The 19,221-nt window shown below is 40.0% G+C and overlaps 1 protein-coding gene across 3 annotated transcripts in view; it reads right to left on the bottom strand.

Moving 5' to 3' along the window:
• The window catches only part of fstl5 (follistatin-like 5), a 210,477-nt gene that overhangs the window by 167,665 nt on the left and 23,591 nt on the right, over positions 1-19,221 (bottom strand). For all 3 annotated transcript variants that reach the window (XM_037780279.1, XM_037780278.1, XM_037780277.1), the window contains exon 2: positions 10,935-11,076. In XM_037780279.1, coding sequence (XP_037636207.1) covers positions 10,935-11,076 — 142 coding nt within the window. The remainder of the gene's footprint in view (positions 1-10,934; positions 11,077-19,221) is intronic.

Consider the following 19,221-nt stretch of genomic DNA (forward strand, 5'->3'; position numbering starts at 1 on the left):
ATTAATGATAAGTCAGACATTAATGCGGCATTTCTTTAATTGGTAATTTGCCTCACTTACATGCACAATGATAAACCTTTCAACTGGTTATATCCCATATGATTTTATTTTGTGTATTCATATTTCATACACAAAGACAATTCAAAGCGCTTTACATAATGCATTAAAAACATAAAGATGGAAAGAAAAACAGCATAAAAACATTGAAATGCAAATAAAAAGAATAGACACCTTTTTAAAAGGAAATTAAAACATTAAGAACAGAGATATAAATACAGGATAGGAGGGCAAGATAGTTCATTATGAGTATTTAAGGTTCAGTAAACAGGCAGTATTCTTCACATTAGGGATTTTTTAGGAAATGTTTAAGGATATTTATTAGAGTTGGGTCGATTTACGGTTTTGATTTTACAGGTTTGATTTTATGCTTTGATTTTAAAGCTACGCTTCCGCCCTTAGTGACACCCATGGGTGACACACAGCGATCAGAGGAGAGCGAGAGGAGAGAGGGAAAAAAAGCGAAGAGAGAAAGAAACATAATGTAAATGACAACAAAACCATATTTTCGTAAATTACAGGACACTTGTAATGCACTGCAGAAGGATTTACGTTTTGTTTTCTGTACTGATTAAGTACTGAGGTGGGTCACACAGTTAATGCTATTGAAAAGATTCAGCTTTTTATATTGTAGACTGTCTAATTTTTGTAACACTTTCTAAATAAAAAAGGGGTTCAGATTTATCTGACTGCTTGTATTAATTGATGAAAAAAAGACGTGAGCGGTAATATAGAAAATTTAGGAAGTGATAAATTGAGATGCATAAAGTTGCATAGATGCATCGATACAACTTTTTCAGACCCGATACCAATACGATACCTGGACTTTGGCTCTAAGCTGATACCGAGTACCGATCCGAACCCAGTGTTTAATTAATAACCTGCAGGCAACATCATGCTTGACTTAAACATCGCTTTCCTAACTTTGTAAAAAAAAAAATGTCCGTAGATATTTAACTTTAGACATAAAATAGCCGCAGAACTTGTTGATGTAGAATGCATGAAATACCTCCAAACAGCGGATGTGTTTGTTGTTAGCTCCCTCAGCTATGCCGTGTACCGGCGTGCTGTTGGTGCACGACATAGTACGCGCACTTTATCAGACGTAAACATAGAATTGAACTGAATAAATCGGCCCCATTGTTGCCGATACCCGATCCAGCTATTTGAGTCAGTATCGGCCTCGATATACAATATCTGTATAGGATCGGTGCATCCCTAGTGTCTCTGTGGAGCACCTGCTGAGACAAGTGCGACACCTAGTGGTAAAATTCTGTATACCGGTCCGGTCCGGTCTGGTCCGGTGTTTGACTTAATATCAAACCTTTTTTTTTTTTTCTTTAAACGTCTTAATCTTTTTCTCCGTCAAATTAGAAGTTACATTTTTCCTCACTCCTATTTTATCATTGCAGTTTATGGATCTCCTTGTTCTATTGTTTTAAAACATGATTGTTGCCTTTGGATTCTGTTATCTAATTCATTCTCTCTTTCTTACTAAGATTGGATGTCCATATACAGTATATACCCTTTGAGGTGTGTTGCACCACTTGAACACCATTTGTAGTTCAAATTTTTCATCCCTCACAGCAAACCAAAAAGTAACTGAACTGAATTTGACCGAAAAGAAAGTGGAGTCATTCAAAAAACAAATCATAGTATAGAGACGTATAAAGAAGAGCAAATAACCACGACCCCCAGAGTAGGTGCACTATAAAATCAGCTGCATTTAGAGCATGCATATTTATGATGGTTGTAGAAAACTCTGTTATCAGGACTACTATTCTGAGTAGCTGCTCTCCACAAAACCATGAATACGAAAGAAAGGGGCATTAATATTTGATTTCTCTACAGTAAAATCTGCATTGCTCATCCTTCTCGCTCTTGTACAGAAAAATTCAGACTCTCTATCCACCAGCTCGAGCGTGGCGGTGTTATGGGGAAGATGCATTATGCAACAGGTCTACAGTCAATAATGAACAGTGGTCCCTGACTGCCTACTGAAAATAGAAGATTACCCAATCCCTGGCTTTGCACAGAAAATACTGTATATTTTCTTACTAAAATATGCTTGATTTGATTCTAAGTCAATTACTAGAGTATGCAATGTATTTTAAGTACACATTTATATCGATAATTGTATCCGAGAGATTTCACCCGTTAAAAATTCATCTGGACTGTAGGACTAGTTCAGCTCACCTTACTTTTTTTGGTTACTGCAGTGATACTATCTGTGCCATTTTCTCCATATTTGTTCTCCTTGTTATACTTTCATTAAGACTATACTGAGTCTGTACACTTGCATTAATAAACTGTTGTTGCTAATAAGACCCTTTCATGAGGAAATAACACCCACATGAGCAATAACACACTTCTAACAAGTCCAAAGTTGGATGTAGAAACCCGGCTGCTGCTAAATACAATATATAATGGTTGGTGCTTACCGCAGCTGAAGAGTGACAACAAAATACTACCACTCTGTCAAATTATAATAATACTTAATAACCCTTACTAAATCATCACAAATAAGTTGCACTCAAGAAGAAACAACGGCCTAAGAAACACTTTTTTTGAATAACAATATTTACATTTTGGTTAATACTGTAGGGTTGCAACTAGTGCTGAACGATTAATCACTTTCAATAAGACATTGTGATGTAATAGAATGCAATTTTCATATTGCAAAAGCCCCATTTTTGTTCACATTTAATCCCCACATTAGACGAGATGGAAGAAGTTATTTTTTTTTTTTTTTGCATTTTGGATTGTTAAATTACTTTAACAGTTAATATATTGTGGTAGATTCTTCGATAAAGGATTTCATCAACTCATCAATTAATCGACTTTCTATTTCAGTACTAAAATGAGTACAAAGATTAATAGTGGTTGTATATGTTTGGAATGAACCCTCTTTAAATCCAATCACAACTATTTAACATTGGATGACTTTAAAGTCTGGAAACATCCCTCAGGTGTAAAGACACTACTTACCAAGCAGCTCTACAATCTGTTTTGATTTTAAAAAGTTGAGATAAAGTTGAGATGACACTATTAAACTAAAAAGTTTAGACATCATGATGTGGTAAACAGCTGTCCCTGCACATCATCTTTCGGGATGTTTTACAAAACACTGTTGACTGGCGACCCAGTAGGCACAAATCACAAAAAGCACCTGTGGCTGCCTGACATTCGTCGGTTTCCCCCCCCCCCAGCCTCGGGAGGAGGTGACATTTAGAATGGCACTACAGGTAGGGAAGATATCAAATGGGGCTTATTTGCATATGGCAGACCGTGTTCACACTTCATTTGTTTGAGGAGAGTGATTTCCCCAGGGCCGCTGGCAGGCCTGTCTCTGCTGCCCTGAAGACTCTGGGGACGATGAAGCACCCAGCTGTACAACCTGTGGTTCATCTGCCCCTGTCACAGCTAGCTGGCTGACCGCCCACCTCTCTCTCTCTCTCTCTCTCTCTCAAGTTTTATCTCTCAACACCCCCCCTCCCTCCACATACACCCCCATCCTCCTTATTCCTCTCCTCCCGCTCACATCCTTCACTCCTCCACACCATCAACTTCCAAGTACACTTCAACTTGAAACATATAACTGCAAATTGCGGCGTACCTGTATGACAAGAGAGTAGAATTTACAGTACAACACCCTATCGGCAAGGCTGAATCTATCTTTTAGTTCAGACTGATAGTGCTGGGTGAAAAACAACACAGCCACCTCATTCACTTCAATGTGACAGTGGGAGAGTAGAGGTGCTGATGCAGAGGGCTATGGGGGAAAAAAAAGCAGGGCACCTGGCAAAAAAACGTTGCACCTTGCTGTACTTGTTGCTCATCTGGCCACAAACTGCATTGGAAAACCAAATACATGGAAGTGCATATTCTGCATAGATTACTTTGTAATGTGAATACTGTAATTCTACTGTTTCTTATAATCATCAACAAAAAAAGAGGACACATTATTATTGTGCCACTCTGGATTAGTGTCGTCACGATACTGGAATTTCTAACTTCAATACAATACCTTGAAAAATATCAATATTCGATACCATGGGGAAAAACTGACACAACATTGAGGGCATCAAATTTCAATTGGTGTGGCGTGTGTGTGTCAACTCGCTGTCGGAGAGAAGAGAGAAGAGAGAGCAGAAAGCACAGCTGGTACTCGCGTATCAATAATGTGAAAAATTAATATTGAAACCGTTTCAAATATTCAGCGTCAATATGTATCGACACTTTGATTTTTTTTGACAACACTACTAGGGATGTCGTGAGAAATTATATTTCGGTACCAAGTCAATTCAAAATTCTGAAAACGTGACGGCACTCGTTTTTCTACAGTACCGCAGCTACCGACGCCAGGGCTCGAGACGGCGTCCCGTCGTCACTGGGACAATAGAAAATGTTTTTGGGACGCAGTAACCTCACGATCGAGTTGTCCAAGGGATGTACCCTATTTTTTTCCTGATAATACTACATTGTGAACAACAAATCCGTGTTGAACTCGTCAGGACAATAGCTAGTTAACGTTATCCTGATGTGTTCAAATGTAATTTTGTAAAATTACGTTTTTGGAGAAACTTGAATAAATCCAGTTGTTTGAAGGAGATGTTTTCACAGCAATATAAAATAGATAATAGAGAGGGAATTATGGCCTGTTTAACTTCCTAACAAAAACCAGTATGTAAATGGCAATAAAGGAGTGGATGTTGAATTACATGGGATTTATTTTACTTTTGTTTTTAACCGTGGTATCGAATTGGTAAAAGTCGTGGAATTTTACTGGTATTGGTATCAACTACTAAATTTCCTGTATTGTGACATCCCTATCAAACCACTGTGCAGTGTTCTGGAGTCTTCAAACTCAAAGTCTTCATCAGACAGACAGTGGAGGTCAAAACACTGCATTAATTAAACACATTTGGGAGGGGCTTGTAAATGTCAGTGTGAACACAACCTTCCTTTTTCTATGCTGTTTTTTCATCCACGTGTACCCAATTGGCGTTGTCTAACCAGCCAATGAACAGCAAAGCTAAGCATCCAGCAGGACAGACGTTGAAAAACACAGTTTAACACCAGCATGGACGTGGACATCTTGTTATTGTTATAGCAGATTGGCTCCATACAGCGTCTGCTTCCTCAGCCCCTGTGGAGACTTTACAGAAGCTGGTTACCTCAGCCTCAGGCTGGCTGCCATTTGAAAGTAGACAGCTCATCAAGATGAGTGACAAGGGTTGGGGCTAAAACTGACCAGCTGAGGAGGAGGAGGAGGAGGAGGAGGAGGAGGAAGAGGAGGAGGAGGAGGAAGGGGAGGGTGGAAATAACACTGACACAGTCACATTTAAGCCACACATTGTCTATTGCAGCTTTAAGTGGAGCTACTGTACATCCAGCTCTTGTGAATTTTACGATTTATTCCTCCCATTTCCTGTCTCTTTATCTCAATCTCATTTGCCCAGACCCCTCCCACTCGCTCTCTGCTTATCCCTGTTAATCTAGATTTGCCATGTGGCCAAGCCAGTGCTGGATGGATGGGGCTTTTCACACAGTTGTCCTTGCCTCCATTTTGTTTGCCCTGACATAACAGCTTGATGTCAAACTGACAAACTCTCAGAAATTGCTGCTGTCCCTCGTGTGGAGCAAGTCTGGCCACTATTCCACAAATTTCACAAATTACACATCGAGCCTCTCCATCATTCTTAAGCTTGTCGTGAAAGAGCTTGAGTGAAATAAGACTGTTTAAAATAAAAATCTCCATGTAATAGAAGCTTGAGAACGGCTACTTTGAGCGGTATTCCCATTACGATGAATTATAATTAGGACTGGATTCTGGTGGCCGGGATCTGTGTCCTCTTCCCGACCCCATGTGGAGGCTTTCACAGTGAATTTCTGAAACAATGCCATGGGAATTACTGGTAGAGCATGTGACCAGCTGTTTATGGCCGAGTGCCTCCTGGTGATTGAAGTCTTTGCGAGGGAAAGCTTATAAAGGTCGTATCCGATCCCGTTACCCTTGTCAAACACTGTCCTTCAAAGCGAAAGGAAAAGGCATAGCATTAACACGGCCACTGGTTTATCACAGCTTGTGAGCGGTGGGCTAAAAGGACGTTCGGCACATTTCTCTGAATGTGCAGATGCGGAATTGCAATCAAGCAATTATGTCGTTTAGAAAAATATCCTGTTTGTACTATCACGTTCCATTAATGATGAACGTGGGAGGATTTTTTAATCAAAAATGTGATGCAAAGAAGCTTTTAATTGCTGTTATTTTGTAACTAGAGACTTTGAGCACAAACAACATTTTCTGAGCAGAAAGCTGTTCTGAAACTTGCTTTTATAAAATCTGTGGATCTCCTATTTTGAAACTATTTAACACTGCTCACGCAACCGTATTGACAAGTGGATGACCCGAGCCTCTCTGCGATGTCGCCGACAGGCAGCGGAGGAAATTCAAAACAACAAGGCCAGTGATATACTGTATTTTGGAGAAAGGGCATGCAATGTGGCCATTTTTCACCAAAGGGTTGTAAATTTCCACGGCGCTCTTTTGACAGGCGGATAGATGAGCGGAGTTTACCTCTGTCCTCTCACAGGATGGATCGTAATGGTATGCAGATGCTGTAATGACATTCCTCAGCGATGTAATCACAGCGCCAGGCACATTAATTTCATTGGAGTGGATAAGCACATACATCATTTTTGTAGCTTCTCGTCAAATTCCCGCTATATGTGGACACAGATTACTTTAATTATTAAAATTGCTCTGGCTCCAAATCAGGCCAATAAAAAGAGAGAAAACTAGTTTCAACAGGAGATAATATACTGCTCGATACAAGAGAAGGTAAAGCATATTTAGACCACCTTCAAAATGTGCCGTTGGTTGAACTAAACTTACTTTAAGAAGTTCTGCCTGTTTCATTCAAATGACATGGAAAAGCACACGGTACACTTTCAGTTCAGTACAGCAGAGAATAATGTGAAAGAAGGGATACCTAGGATTATTTTTTGTTATTGTTGGGGGGGATTAAAGCACAAGCAGGAATGGTTTCAATTGCAATGCAAATTTTGAAGTCAACACAAGGAGAGCTACCTCTAAGATGTGTGTCTCATTGTCTTTTAAAATACCTCTGGAACAGACTTTGAGGATCTACTTTCAAAGATATTTTTAGCTAGGCTTGACGAGATTACTGTTCAACACGATATTGGTTGGCCACGATAATGGTCCTCACGTGTCCACGATAACAGAACGATATACAATTATGCAACATCTGTTGTGAATTTTTTGCTATATTCAGTCCCTCTCTTTTTCTCTGAGACAGAGAACGTGAACAAAAGTGATTTGTGAGCTGTGCAATAAACTAGTTGGGACTAAAGATGGAAAAACCACAAATCTCCACTCGCTTTTGCAAAGGCAACAAGAACATATAAAAACGTGACAGTCAACGGTGGCGAGACTGTAGGCTATAAGGGCTGTTACTAGGTGCATTTTAAAAGAAAAGGTTTCTATCCATACAATTGAAAAAGCCAGTTTCAAGGAACGGTGAATACATTAGATCGTCAATATGACTTACCAAGCTGCAGATACTTCAGCAAGACAGCAAGGTTTCCGCCACTGTATTGCAAGCCCGCTGGCTCACCAGAACTAAATTGACTCCCCGCCGGGCTAATAAGTCAGTGCGTGGGTTGTATGCTTAACATTAGCGAGTTTCAGTGTGTATGGTTGAGAGAAAAAGAGAAAGAGAGACAGAAGAGGCTCACGGCCACGTTGTGTTTTTTTACTGGAAAGTTCATGCATATTTTAAGGTGACGAGATGCTCCATTTCCGCCAGCCAGGCAGCCTGTAACGTTAGCGAGTGTGCAAGAGAGAGACAAAGAGACCTTAGACAGCCATTCCAAGCTACTACAATGCCATCATTTCAGATGTGAAAAAGGCAGACATCAATGTTGATAAATGCCTTATTTAATAAAAAAAAACCTCACCAGTTGATTCATCTGATTTGTGTAAAATAGCTATTACTGCCTACTTATTTTCACCACTCTGTGGCCACTTTTGGGTATTGCAACATATGCATCTCCAGTCTATAGATATTTATATATATGTGCATCTCTCTTCAGCTTTTTTTGGACGATAATATTGTATATCGTTGTTTTTCTTAAACCAAAGAAATTTACATATTGCCCAAGCTTATTTTTACTATAATGCAAGGAATTATGTTTTTGAGGCAAAACTGTAGATTCACCACATATTGAAATACAGTTCTGGTGCCAGGACACTTCTTCTTTACCTAGATCAGTTACACTTGATGATATTGAAACGCTGAATCAATCCCCGAAATCCAACACCTTTATGTGTGAACGCAGGCGAGAAACATTTTATCCACCAGACTAAAAGGCATCCTCTTCACAAGATGAAACCGTGAGAAACTGAAACCTAGAAAGCTTATTGTTTTCTTGCTTCTGCTTAGCTCAGGATATGTAGGATCTCGAGCTGTAGTACGAAGCATTAACAAAACAATGGTGCAATGCCACATTGTTCATAGAGATAAGGTTAAAAAACAGCAATGTGGTCTTTTAAGACAGAAATCCAACACTGTCCAGGCAGAGGTGGAGGTTGGATCATTTGCCTCTCTCTTCCCTTTGGTGTAAAGCATTCCACTCTGGCAGAAGTGCTATCTCTGCAGTTTACTGAGATCATATTACAGGATTTTTGGGTATTGAAGTTCAAATCTCTTCACTTACTTAACACACACAATTTCCAGAGTAGCTGTGGCTATAAAACAGCAGAACTCTTGCATATCTGCAGTCTGCGTGTTTAAAAAGCATCTCTCTGAATAAATCTTGTTCAAAAGGTCAAAATGTGTTTGACCATTGTGTTGATTTAACAGCTTCGCATCGCTCCCAGCTCCTCGCTCAACTCTGATACAGTCCAATGACGTGTTTCCTCTGTAGCCCTCTCCATCACCCTCTCTCTGGGATTCCTGGTCATCACTCTACTGTCATCAACTGTCTCTTTACATGCATACATGATGAAAGAGAGGTCAAGAGAGGTTTACGTCCATAGCCCTTCTGAGTGCTCCAAACCTCGCCTTCATTCGCCCAAAAGCATATTCAATCACCATTCCGCCTCAACATGTTTATTGCGTTCCTGCTTTGGCCTCCTGCGAGAAGTAATTAGGCGGCGCAGTGCTAACAAAACGTAAAAAAGCCGGTAGTCCGCCATCTTTGTTATTGTTTCTGGTGCATGTTCATTACACAAAGCCACAATGGGCATGCGCAAAATGAGGAGAGGACGTCGTTTCCCACACAGCAGCAGCGTAACATAATTGTGATTGGCCAAGGTGCAAATTTTTTTCTTGATCCCTCGCCCCAAACACAAGCACACGCTAGTGCGCACACAACCACTCCAGACAATTGCAAAGCAGACAATTGCTATGCTACCATGGAGAGGCTCACCATGCAACTCCCATACTGTAAACCAGCCTTAGATCAGCACCACGGACAGTAGCCGAAGTCCACATTTATCAACACTAATTTAACAGTCTGCCCTGGACTCAGAAGCCAAATGTCATCACAGACACAGATATCAGTAGGACTCAGGAAATGAGGAGTTATCTGTACGATACCTCCTCATTTCACTACAAAAACCTAAATAAGGTGGCAGCTGGCTGGAGGGAGATTTCCAGAGAGCTGAAACTTTCCTACTGCTGGTGGCTATATTGTTTGTCATTTCCATTAAATATCACAATATTAAACGTGAGTTTTTTGTTTAAAAAGAACAAACGAAGGAAGAGAAGTGGTTACATATCCAGTCTGATCTGAGCCTACGTGGTTTGTTTACATGACCTAACAGAAGTATAATGGATTCAGTATGGACACGGTGTAGGAAGGTGATTTGTTGGCCCAACAGCCTCTTGGCCCAGGTGTAACGGTTGTGGCGTCGATATTTACGCCACTGCCACACAGATACAAAGTAAGCAGAGTTTTTAGGTCTGCACCTCAGAAGGGGTTTTGAAAAATATCCGTTTTTGTGACACAAAACTCTGTTTGCGTGTGGACGAGAGGCCAAAACGTAAAAGAAAATATCCGTTTTTAAAAGATATCTGTGTATGTGTAGACAGGGCCTTAAACATCTAGTCTGAAGTTGACAGATGGCCTTGAAGTGAAAGCAAACAGCACAAATTGTCTTTATTGTCACTGCTAATTTTTGATGTTGGATTGGATAGAGAAGAGAAGTGTTTACTAGTGAACAAAATTGCAAAGGGGGCTGATGGGAAATGTGAACTGAAGGACCACAATCCGACTAATGTCTCTTGACAAAACACTTTGATTTCCTCAAGTCCCCGTCTGCCAAAACAGTCAATTTCTATCCCAGTCTGGCTCTAATTGATCCATCTCTGCTACTCTGGTGTTTATGGAACCGAATCAAAGAAAAAACAGACTATGCTACTAGTTTAGAGGAAATAATAAAAGTAACTTGTTCCTTGAGATGCAGCTAGAGCGATTAATAAAAGCGGCAGATTTCACTTGTGGGGCCTGCCCTGTATCGCTGCGTCAATAAGCATTAAATTACATCTTTTACTTTAAACGTTCAGCTAAAATGACATGCGAACATCCTCACTTCACTCAAAGCTCGTCTTCATCTTTGCTCAGCTGTGCCTCGCATAAATCCGATGTTGTCTTTGAAAAGACAGTCCCCTGGCACCGAGGGAGGGATAATGATTCATCAAGTATTTTTCAGGGAGCAGAAAAACAACAACCACAGGAGAGTCATCTGATGGGGGAAGAAAGCGCCACTGTAATTAGTTTCATACTTGGCAAAAGCACATAGACCCTCTTGTTACGGACGGCAAATGAAAAAAGGCGTCGATCAATACCTTGTGTCGGAATCTCACGACTGGTCGATAGAGCGGCGACCTGAATCCCTCCTTGTTGGGTCTCCCGTCTGCGCCGAGCACAGCGAGGCCCAACAGTAAAATTGCCGCCGACCACCATCTGGCTGTCTTCATTGGTCTTTTCCTGTCAAAAACAAAACAAGAAAGGTGAGTGCTCTTCTCCAGCTCTCTGGAGGTTCAATACCGGTTGGCCAAGACAATACATCACGTCTGGCGTAATTAGTGTAGACAATGGGAAACGCAAAACTGTCGCTGGTTTAAACTAAAGCTATCAATACGTGCCCCACACTCGGCGAGGAGATTAGATCTCCTTTTGAATCAATTAAGGGGAAATAGACGTCATGAGAAAATCAAGATAAAGAAGACAAAGAGCCAATATATTAAGGCAATTAAAGTGAGGGCTTCGGATTAATTAGTCTGAGTGTCTGAGTCAAGCAACTGTGATGTGGCGGTGAGATTACATCTTAAACAGTTTCCTCACACCCTCACAGAGTTGCAGCCCAACGATATTTACTTAACTGAGTGAGAATATTCACTTTTCACCTCCAATATAACTGCATTTTCAATAATTCATTGCGCTGTATGAAAACAAGTTTGACCTTTGCACAGCATGAATTAAACAAAACAGTGTTTGTGGGGGGAAAAAACATGCCCGGTGAAATGTCGGTGTCCCAGAAACTATAACGTACGAGGAAGTAAAAATGCAGGAAATACACAGAAAAGAGGAAAGCCAGTGATCTCATATTGCCTAACACAAGGTTTAACACACACAAATACACTAACACATACACACAAGCTTTATGTTAAAATATGCAATGTGTTTATTTTTATCCCTCGTCGTTTTCTGCATTTATGCCTTCAGTTCTTTGTGCAGCACGTCGCAAAAATCCCCTTTGTTAGAAGCGCTTTATAAATACATTTGACTCGACTTGACTTGTTGATTTTCACATGCAAACACTGTGCTGTATTTTCTAAGCCGTGTCAAGCCACCAGCGCCTGCTCATCATCCTCCAGCGGAGGAGATGACTGACAGCAGGATGGTGACCCTGCTTCCTTGTTCTTCTGGAGTGACACTGAGTCAGACAACAATGGCACTGTTGTGGCAGCTCTGTGGGCCCACATGCTATTCACTGGAGGTCAGGAGGTCGTGCCGCCAGAGCAGCCTGACGCTGTGATGTGCCGGACAAAGAGGGAACACTGAAACTTTGTTTTCGTGACTTTATGTGACTTTCATTTCTCTCCCCGAGCCGCCTGACACCTGCAGGTTCCCTGCACATTTTCTGCTTTGAAACTCCAACCCTTTATTGTTGTTTTTCTTGAACAGATATGACCAACTTGGCCTGTGCACAGTGTGATTCATGCTGATGGAAATATAAACTTTCAATTATAAGAACAAACATCAACAGCTGGGGTGTGCATATAATTGCCTGCCAGATCCAACATCCATTTTCCAAACTTTTTACTTAACCTGGAGACACTGACATTTAAAAAAATCTATGTTCTTTGTCAAAGACAACCTTGATAGAATTACACCCACTACCAACCCGCCTACTGTACCAACTCATCCACCTCGCATTGTTGAGTTTACAAAAACATTAAAGTCACATTTTCACAACTGAAACAAAAAAACCAGCTAGTTAGAGCAAATATTCAAAGGAAATATCTACAAAGAAACTAACATGTGTTATATGCAACATAACAGCATAATGATGCTGCTTTAAGCCTCGGTCTTAAGCATATTTTTCTTCAGAACAAAGCCTTTAGACTTTGTAGGAAACACTGGCACTGACACCTGCTGCTTTTAGAATTGATTTTAAAATATGACTGATTACTTATTATTATTATATGACTGATTACAAAGCCCTGAGAGGCCTCGCCCAAAGTTATTCATCAGATCTATCATTGCCCTATGTCCCTTTCCGTACCCTGAGATCCTCGGCTCCGTCATCCTTGTGGTTCAAACGTCCAAATACATACACAAAGGTGATCAAGCATTTGCAGTCAGGGCACCTAGATTATGGAATGACCTGCTTGAGGAGATCAGGGCTGCAAACTCTGTGTTTTGAAAGGTGCTATATAAATAAAGATAATTATTATTATTATTATTATTTTTACCATTCCTAGGGCGGTGAAGTAATTTCCCCTGCGGTGACAATGATTGGGATATGCGATTATTATTGCCATTATTTATTATTGATTGTTAGGCTATTATTATGTATATTGTTGCTTTTTAAATGACAATGGTGACAGTTTTAAAACCAATTAAATAGAACACAGAAGGGCAACGAGGCGCAGCGATTTTTGTCAGCTGAGATGCTTTGGTGGCGTCCGGTTGCTATGATACCGAATATCCGCAGAAGTAAAAATGTAACCATAACCCTAACCAGAGGGGGCATTTGAAGTGCCTTGACAATCCAGTGAGTAGGGAGTTTTTATTCCACTATGAGTCTAGAAATTCAAAAGATCTTTGAACCTGGCAAAGTAATTGTTAAAAGTACTGTTAATGATCAACAGTCTTACCGACCCCCTGCAGACACATAATGGTCGTTTTGTGCTATGGGGCACTAAATATCGTACTCTTTGCCTGTTTAATGTGATCCGATTCATCCTCTATGCATCTCTAAAGTCTTCAGATCCAGGTAGGAACCCTGCCTGCAGCTGCTGCTGCTCCACTTCTCTGCTAACACAGTCTTTTAGCCACACAAGGTGGATTACCATATCTGCTAGCACAATCAATCAACTTCTTTGCGGCGTCCCAGTGTTAAATGGGTTATTAATGGACTAACTTTTGCAGGATGCTGTGTCAGAGACAGAGACATATGCACAGTTTTAAGAAGTGTAACTACGTCATATACAGTACAGCTCCCCGCAGACATTTAACTCATTATGAACAGTCACGACTGCAACACATACAAGTAACTTTCCAGTTCTACTTCTACTGACTCATTAATGATTTTACTAGGAGCTCTGAGTTCAGCTCCTAAACTGCCAACTGCGCTGTTCTGTATTTTATTAAAAGAGCAAAGTCCACAAGAGAGCAAAAACTGTCTTTTCTGTGGATTGAAGAATGCACAATTAAATTATTCCTGGTGCACAGCTCAACACAGTTGGAGTTTCTGTGGCCATTGGCGAGTTAAAGCTGAAGTAGGCGAGATTGGAGCAAATATGATTAAAAAAAAGTTATTTTTATAAGACGGTCGCTATATCGTGAGCACAGCCAATAGCAACGCTCTCTCTCTGAAATGACCTGTGATTGCTCAAAGTCTCCCATCACGGGCTAGATTTTCTAAAGCCTGAAAACAGAGCCATGAGGAGGTGCATAAGTCTAGTTTTCTCTCTGAACACTTGAATTACAATATGCTGAAAGGTTATTATGGAATTTTTGCCCAATGATGCCAAAAATATACTGCCTACTGCCACTTTAATCTTCTTGTCATTGGGTCTATTTTTCTCTTCGTCTTGTGCACCAATTACTGTTAGTAGAGCTTTATGGTGGCACAATGACAAATTACACAGATGAGAACTGTCATTGCAAATATCATTATTAACAGCTAACACTCAGTTGGTAGAGATTTTAAATTGTGTTGCGTTACTGAGAAGTCTTATATTTGTCACATTTATATCAAAGAGGGTAGACTAAATATTATAAATCTCAAGTATAAAGCAAATCAATTCAACAGCACCACAAACTACAGCCTCAAACATGACCATAAAGTTGAATCAACATCTCGCTAAAATGTTTCAACAAAAACCGCAGTATAATCTTCATAAAGGTATTGCAGAGCAGGGCTGTTGTATTAGACTGCATTAGTTTTAGCTAAAGTGTAACTAATGAACCGGAAACTGAGTGTATTATTTATTCACATACTTTATCGAAAGTATAACTGAGGATGCTAAGGCTGGGACGATACACCTGTCTGTTATTGCGATTCTACAAGAATTCAAAATCGTAAAAAAAAATCCCAAAACATAGATGAATTGATTTTGTTTCCCCACCCCTAGAGGATACTGTACATTTTTCTAATAAAAGCCTGAAAGCAAAATACAGATTTATATTGGAAAAGATAAGATAGCTTTTAGTGTAAATGGTTCTTAATTTAACAGACGTAAACTCTAGTGTGAGTATTTCATATAATTGTACGTACAAGTCCTTGTGTGTGAGAGTAAGAGAGTGCATGCTTGAGTAAAAAGTCCAAGTCTTATTTATTAGCATTGAAGGAACAGGAAACAGAAGTTTTCCCTGGACCCCCCCCCCGAGGGAGTGTCATCATAACTTTGGCTCGCGATTTTAAATTCCCTGGAGCACGTCTAAGCTTTGGCATTGACTTTCAAATGAAGACTACCTATTTCCCACTATGTACACAATGCATCATGTCTTGACAAGCTCACAGCCGCTCTCCTCCAACCAATCCCCCCCACCCCCATCTGTCTCATTCAGCAGATTTTTGCCATTCAATGCACTGGGCGAGCATAACAACAGAAATGTCCATAAAGCCCAACCTTACAGATACTACCTATACTTCTATCTTACAGATACTACCTATACTACCTATATATACACGGATCACCTGACTGCAACATACTGGGTAATAGCTGGGTGTGAATACATTCACACATTGTAATTTACTATCAGCTGTCATGCGTGTTTGGTAAGTCATAAGTCTGGAAAATAGGAATTCATAATTAAAACTGGCTATACATTTTCCCTACATTATGCATGATTTTTTCCCCCCCGAAGGGCGTTAATTCATAAATAGTCTTCTCCCATGTGACTATTACTAGTCAGCTTAGACTAATTCTGACTCATTGCTGCTAACTTTCCAATTTACAGCTTTCTAATTACAGTCAGCTTGTCTCAAATATGATTGAAGAAATCCTCAGTTCTGACGGTCCACTGGGATCACTGAGTTTCTTCTGTTTTTCATGCGCTGCAGTAGAGTTAATGATTGAGAACATCTAATTTTAACAATCAAAACAACATATGGCGCAAGTTAAGATATCTCAACCTTTTGCAAAAGGACAACATACCCTTTTAACGCTTCCCTCAAGCATCTGTTTTGCACTGCTAACTACCATCATCGTCTGCAAAGTTTCTCACAACAACAAAGAGTTTTGCTTATTTCTCACGAAACTGGAAAAAAAAAACAGGCCTTAACCAGGAGTGTGATTTTGAAATCTTAAGAACAAATATGAAATGCGGTAGGTGTCAGGAAAGGTTACAGGTTTAAGTTTCCAAACTGGCAAGGACAATCTCCCTCTTCACTTGACAATGCCTTTTAGATGCACTTGAACAAAACATTACTATTATCCTTAACATTTATATGTAAATCACACCCGTTCAGTCGAAATCAGAGAGTGATGCAGCAACATAGAAAAGTGTCCAACTCACACAAACAGAGGCTGAATAAATTCACTCTGTTTTTACCACATACGATTGTGCTATCTGGTGTCTTTACCTTTGTGCACACAGGAGGTGACAAACTAAGAATTAATAGTGAAATTCAAACTATCTCTTAAACCACTGGTTTCCAAACGGGGGATCCTGACCCAACTAGGGATCGCCAAAGCTCCACGGGGGGGTCGGGAGGCCTTCTTAATTTCAAGGGATGTAAGAATACTTTTTAAAAAAATATACAGTTGATCTATTTCTCAGCATTTCATTCATTTTTGTGAAGAGAACTAAATGAAATTGTTTTTAAATTTGGATTATTATTTAAGATATAAACAGAATAAGGGCACGGTGACGACCTGAAGCGAGTTCAACATACCCGGGGTATCTTCTCCTTATCTGGCTTAACTAACCCTAACAAACAAGATCCCACTAAGCCGTCCTAAGACGGTGGTTATCAACTCGGTAAATCAACCCATGGTTTCTCCATCTGGCAATTAATGGGGCATTGTTTGCAGCATTTGAACAATCACAAACATGGACAAGTCTACTGTCAGCAGAGTAGCATATTTTAGAAAAACGAAGAGCGAACTATAATATCAGACAAATACAAATAAATTAAACACATAATCCAGACTAAAAGTAACACAATTGAAGCTGCCAAATGCAGAAAGGACAGCTGGCAAAAGAAAATAATGCCGACGTGTGAATGAGTAAATTAACAGATTTATCAATTTAACGGAATACTGAGGACACGAGATGGACACTGGAGACGCATGTTAATGCCAGGTCTGAACAGGGCCAAGGAATTAAACCAGAGAAAGCTGAACTCACTGTTGTTTGATAGCTTGAGTAACACAAACATGTAGTTTACAGATATTACATGATATTTGGTTGTTGAAGCAAATATTCAGAGTATTTCTTACTGCTTTTTAAAGCTGATTGGATGCAAGGCTACCATGTTTTTCACCTTTTAACTGCCTCAAGTTCCCAATGAGTTGTTCAATTGGAAACAGCAGAGCACTGTGGTTGTGCTGCATAGCTCACATGTGTGAGTGCAGTAAACAACTATGAATGAAGGACAGGGCAGCGCTGAAGAAAACCTGCATACTCTGTCAGCCAACCATAGCCAAACACTAAAACACTCTCAATGTGAAGGTTGAGACCTCACATTGCCTCAAGGTCATTGAGCTGTTTGAAAATATGTCACATTAAATGGATGGTGAACCAGCCCTCCTTTCAACAAAAAATCAAACAATTTTGCCAAGCTTGAGAGTTGGTCATTCTGAGTTAAAATTACTTAAACTGATCAATATGTTGGAAGCTTTTTACCTACTGTCTGTAAAACAAAACTGTAAAATATATATTTTTGTGAGTCTGGGTGTCACATTTCAAGTGCTAGATATTCCATTTATGAGATACACAAGGTCACACTCTTGCCACATTAGCTTATCTTATTTCTATTCTCACGCTGCCACAAAACAAACCGATGACAGATAGAATAGAACGACAGAAAATGCTGTGAGCTTCCCTTGCAGACAATTTAAAAAATCAAAGCCTGTTCTGCAAGATAGACAATTTCCTGAATGCCAATATTATTCTGAATAGTGTCTTTAAATGCCATTTTTGCAAACTGTGTTTGAAACCCGTCAAGTGTTGAAATGACATTTGAAGCTTCATTCATCATTTTCCTGCGGCAGCAACTTTTCAGCACTTTGGCAGTTATATCCTATTTCTTTCTATAGTATAAAATGCAAAGTGTCAAAGGAGGAAAAATAACTACTTTTTCCCCGTTCGTTGGCTGTTATTTATCCACTTTGCTGAGCATGCATGAGGCTGTTCTGCAATCACCCTGCTTCAAAGTCAGCCAGTCTTGCAGATTTACACCAGGGAGCGGTCCGGCGCAGTCAGACATGTTGTGTGGCTGAGCTGCTTATCAAAGCTTAAGTGCCTTGCTCAACAGCTCCACTGTAGCATGGCAGAAGACAAGGTGTTGTTATGACCAAATGAGATAAATACAAATTTAAATAATTCTACATGAGCATAGTATGACGTCTGAAGGAAAGAGAAAGCCAGATATTACATTTAGCTCTACCTTGATAAGGCAATTCTGTTTATTTTCAGATGTAAGACCTGGAAGGTAAGTTCCGGTCACATGACCGGAGCATAGCCAATAAGAACGCTCTCTCAATGAAATGACCTGTGATTGGTCAAAGTCTCCCGTCACAGGCTAGATGTTCTAGAGTCAGAAAACAGAGCCATGATGAGGAGCAGAAGTCTAGTTATCTCTCAAAACACTTGAATTACAATATGCTGAAAGGTTATTATGGAATTTTTGCTCAATGAAGCCAAACATATATACTGCCTACTGCCACTTTAACTAGCCTATGTTACAGTAACATTAGTTACTTTCCATCACTGCTTATAACGTTAAATTACAACATATCACAACTACTGGCTTTACCAAAAAAGTGCACTTTGTAGTAATGTTAAGCCATGAATGGTGAGACCAATAAACAATGTACATTTTAGACTAAGTTATCTATCATGCAAGTGACACTGCTAATTTCCAAAGCATAATACTAATCATAACATAACTGTTTTCTAACGGCTAAAACGTTAGCACGTACACAGTTAGTCGTTAGCTAGCTAGCTAGCAGCTGGACTCACCCGAAGCCGTTAGCAGTGACGCTCAAATGAGGCACCAGTTTCAGCCATTCCGTGATAATAAAGTTGTTTTTTGTAGGAGCATTAATGACAAAAAGACATGAAGGCAGGGTGAACGGCTAAACAACACTTTAGGAGAAGTCATATCGATGTCTGTGATGAGTACAATAACAACAACACACAGCAGGTGTTCTTCTTCTTCACCGATCAACC

The sequence above is a fragment of the Sebastes umbrosus genome, chromosome 9 (assembly GCF_015220745.1).
Source record: "Sebastes umbrosus isolate fSebUmb1 chromosome 9, fSebUmb1.pri, whole genome shotgun sequence".
Taxonomy (NCBI): Eukaryota; Metazoa; Chordata; class Actinopteri; order Perciformes; family Sebastidae; genus Sebastes; species Sebastes umbrosus.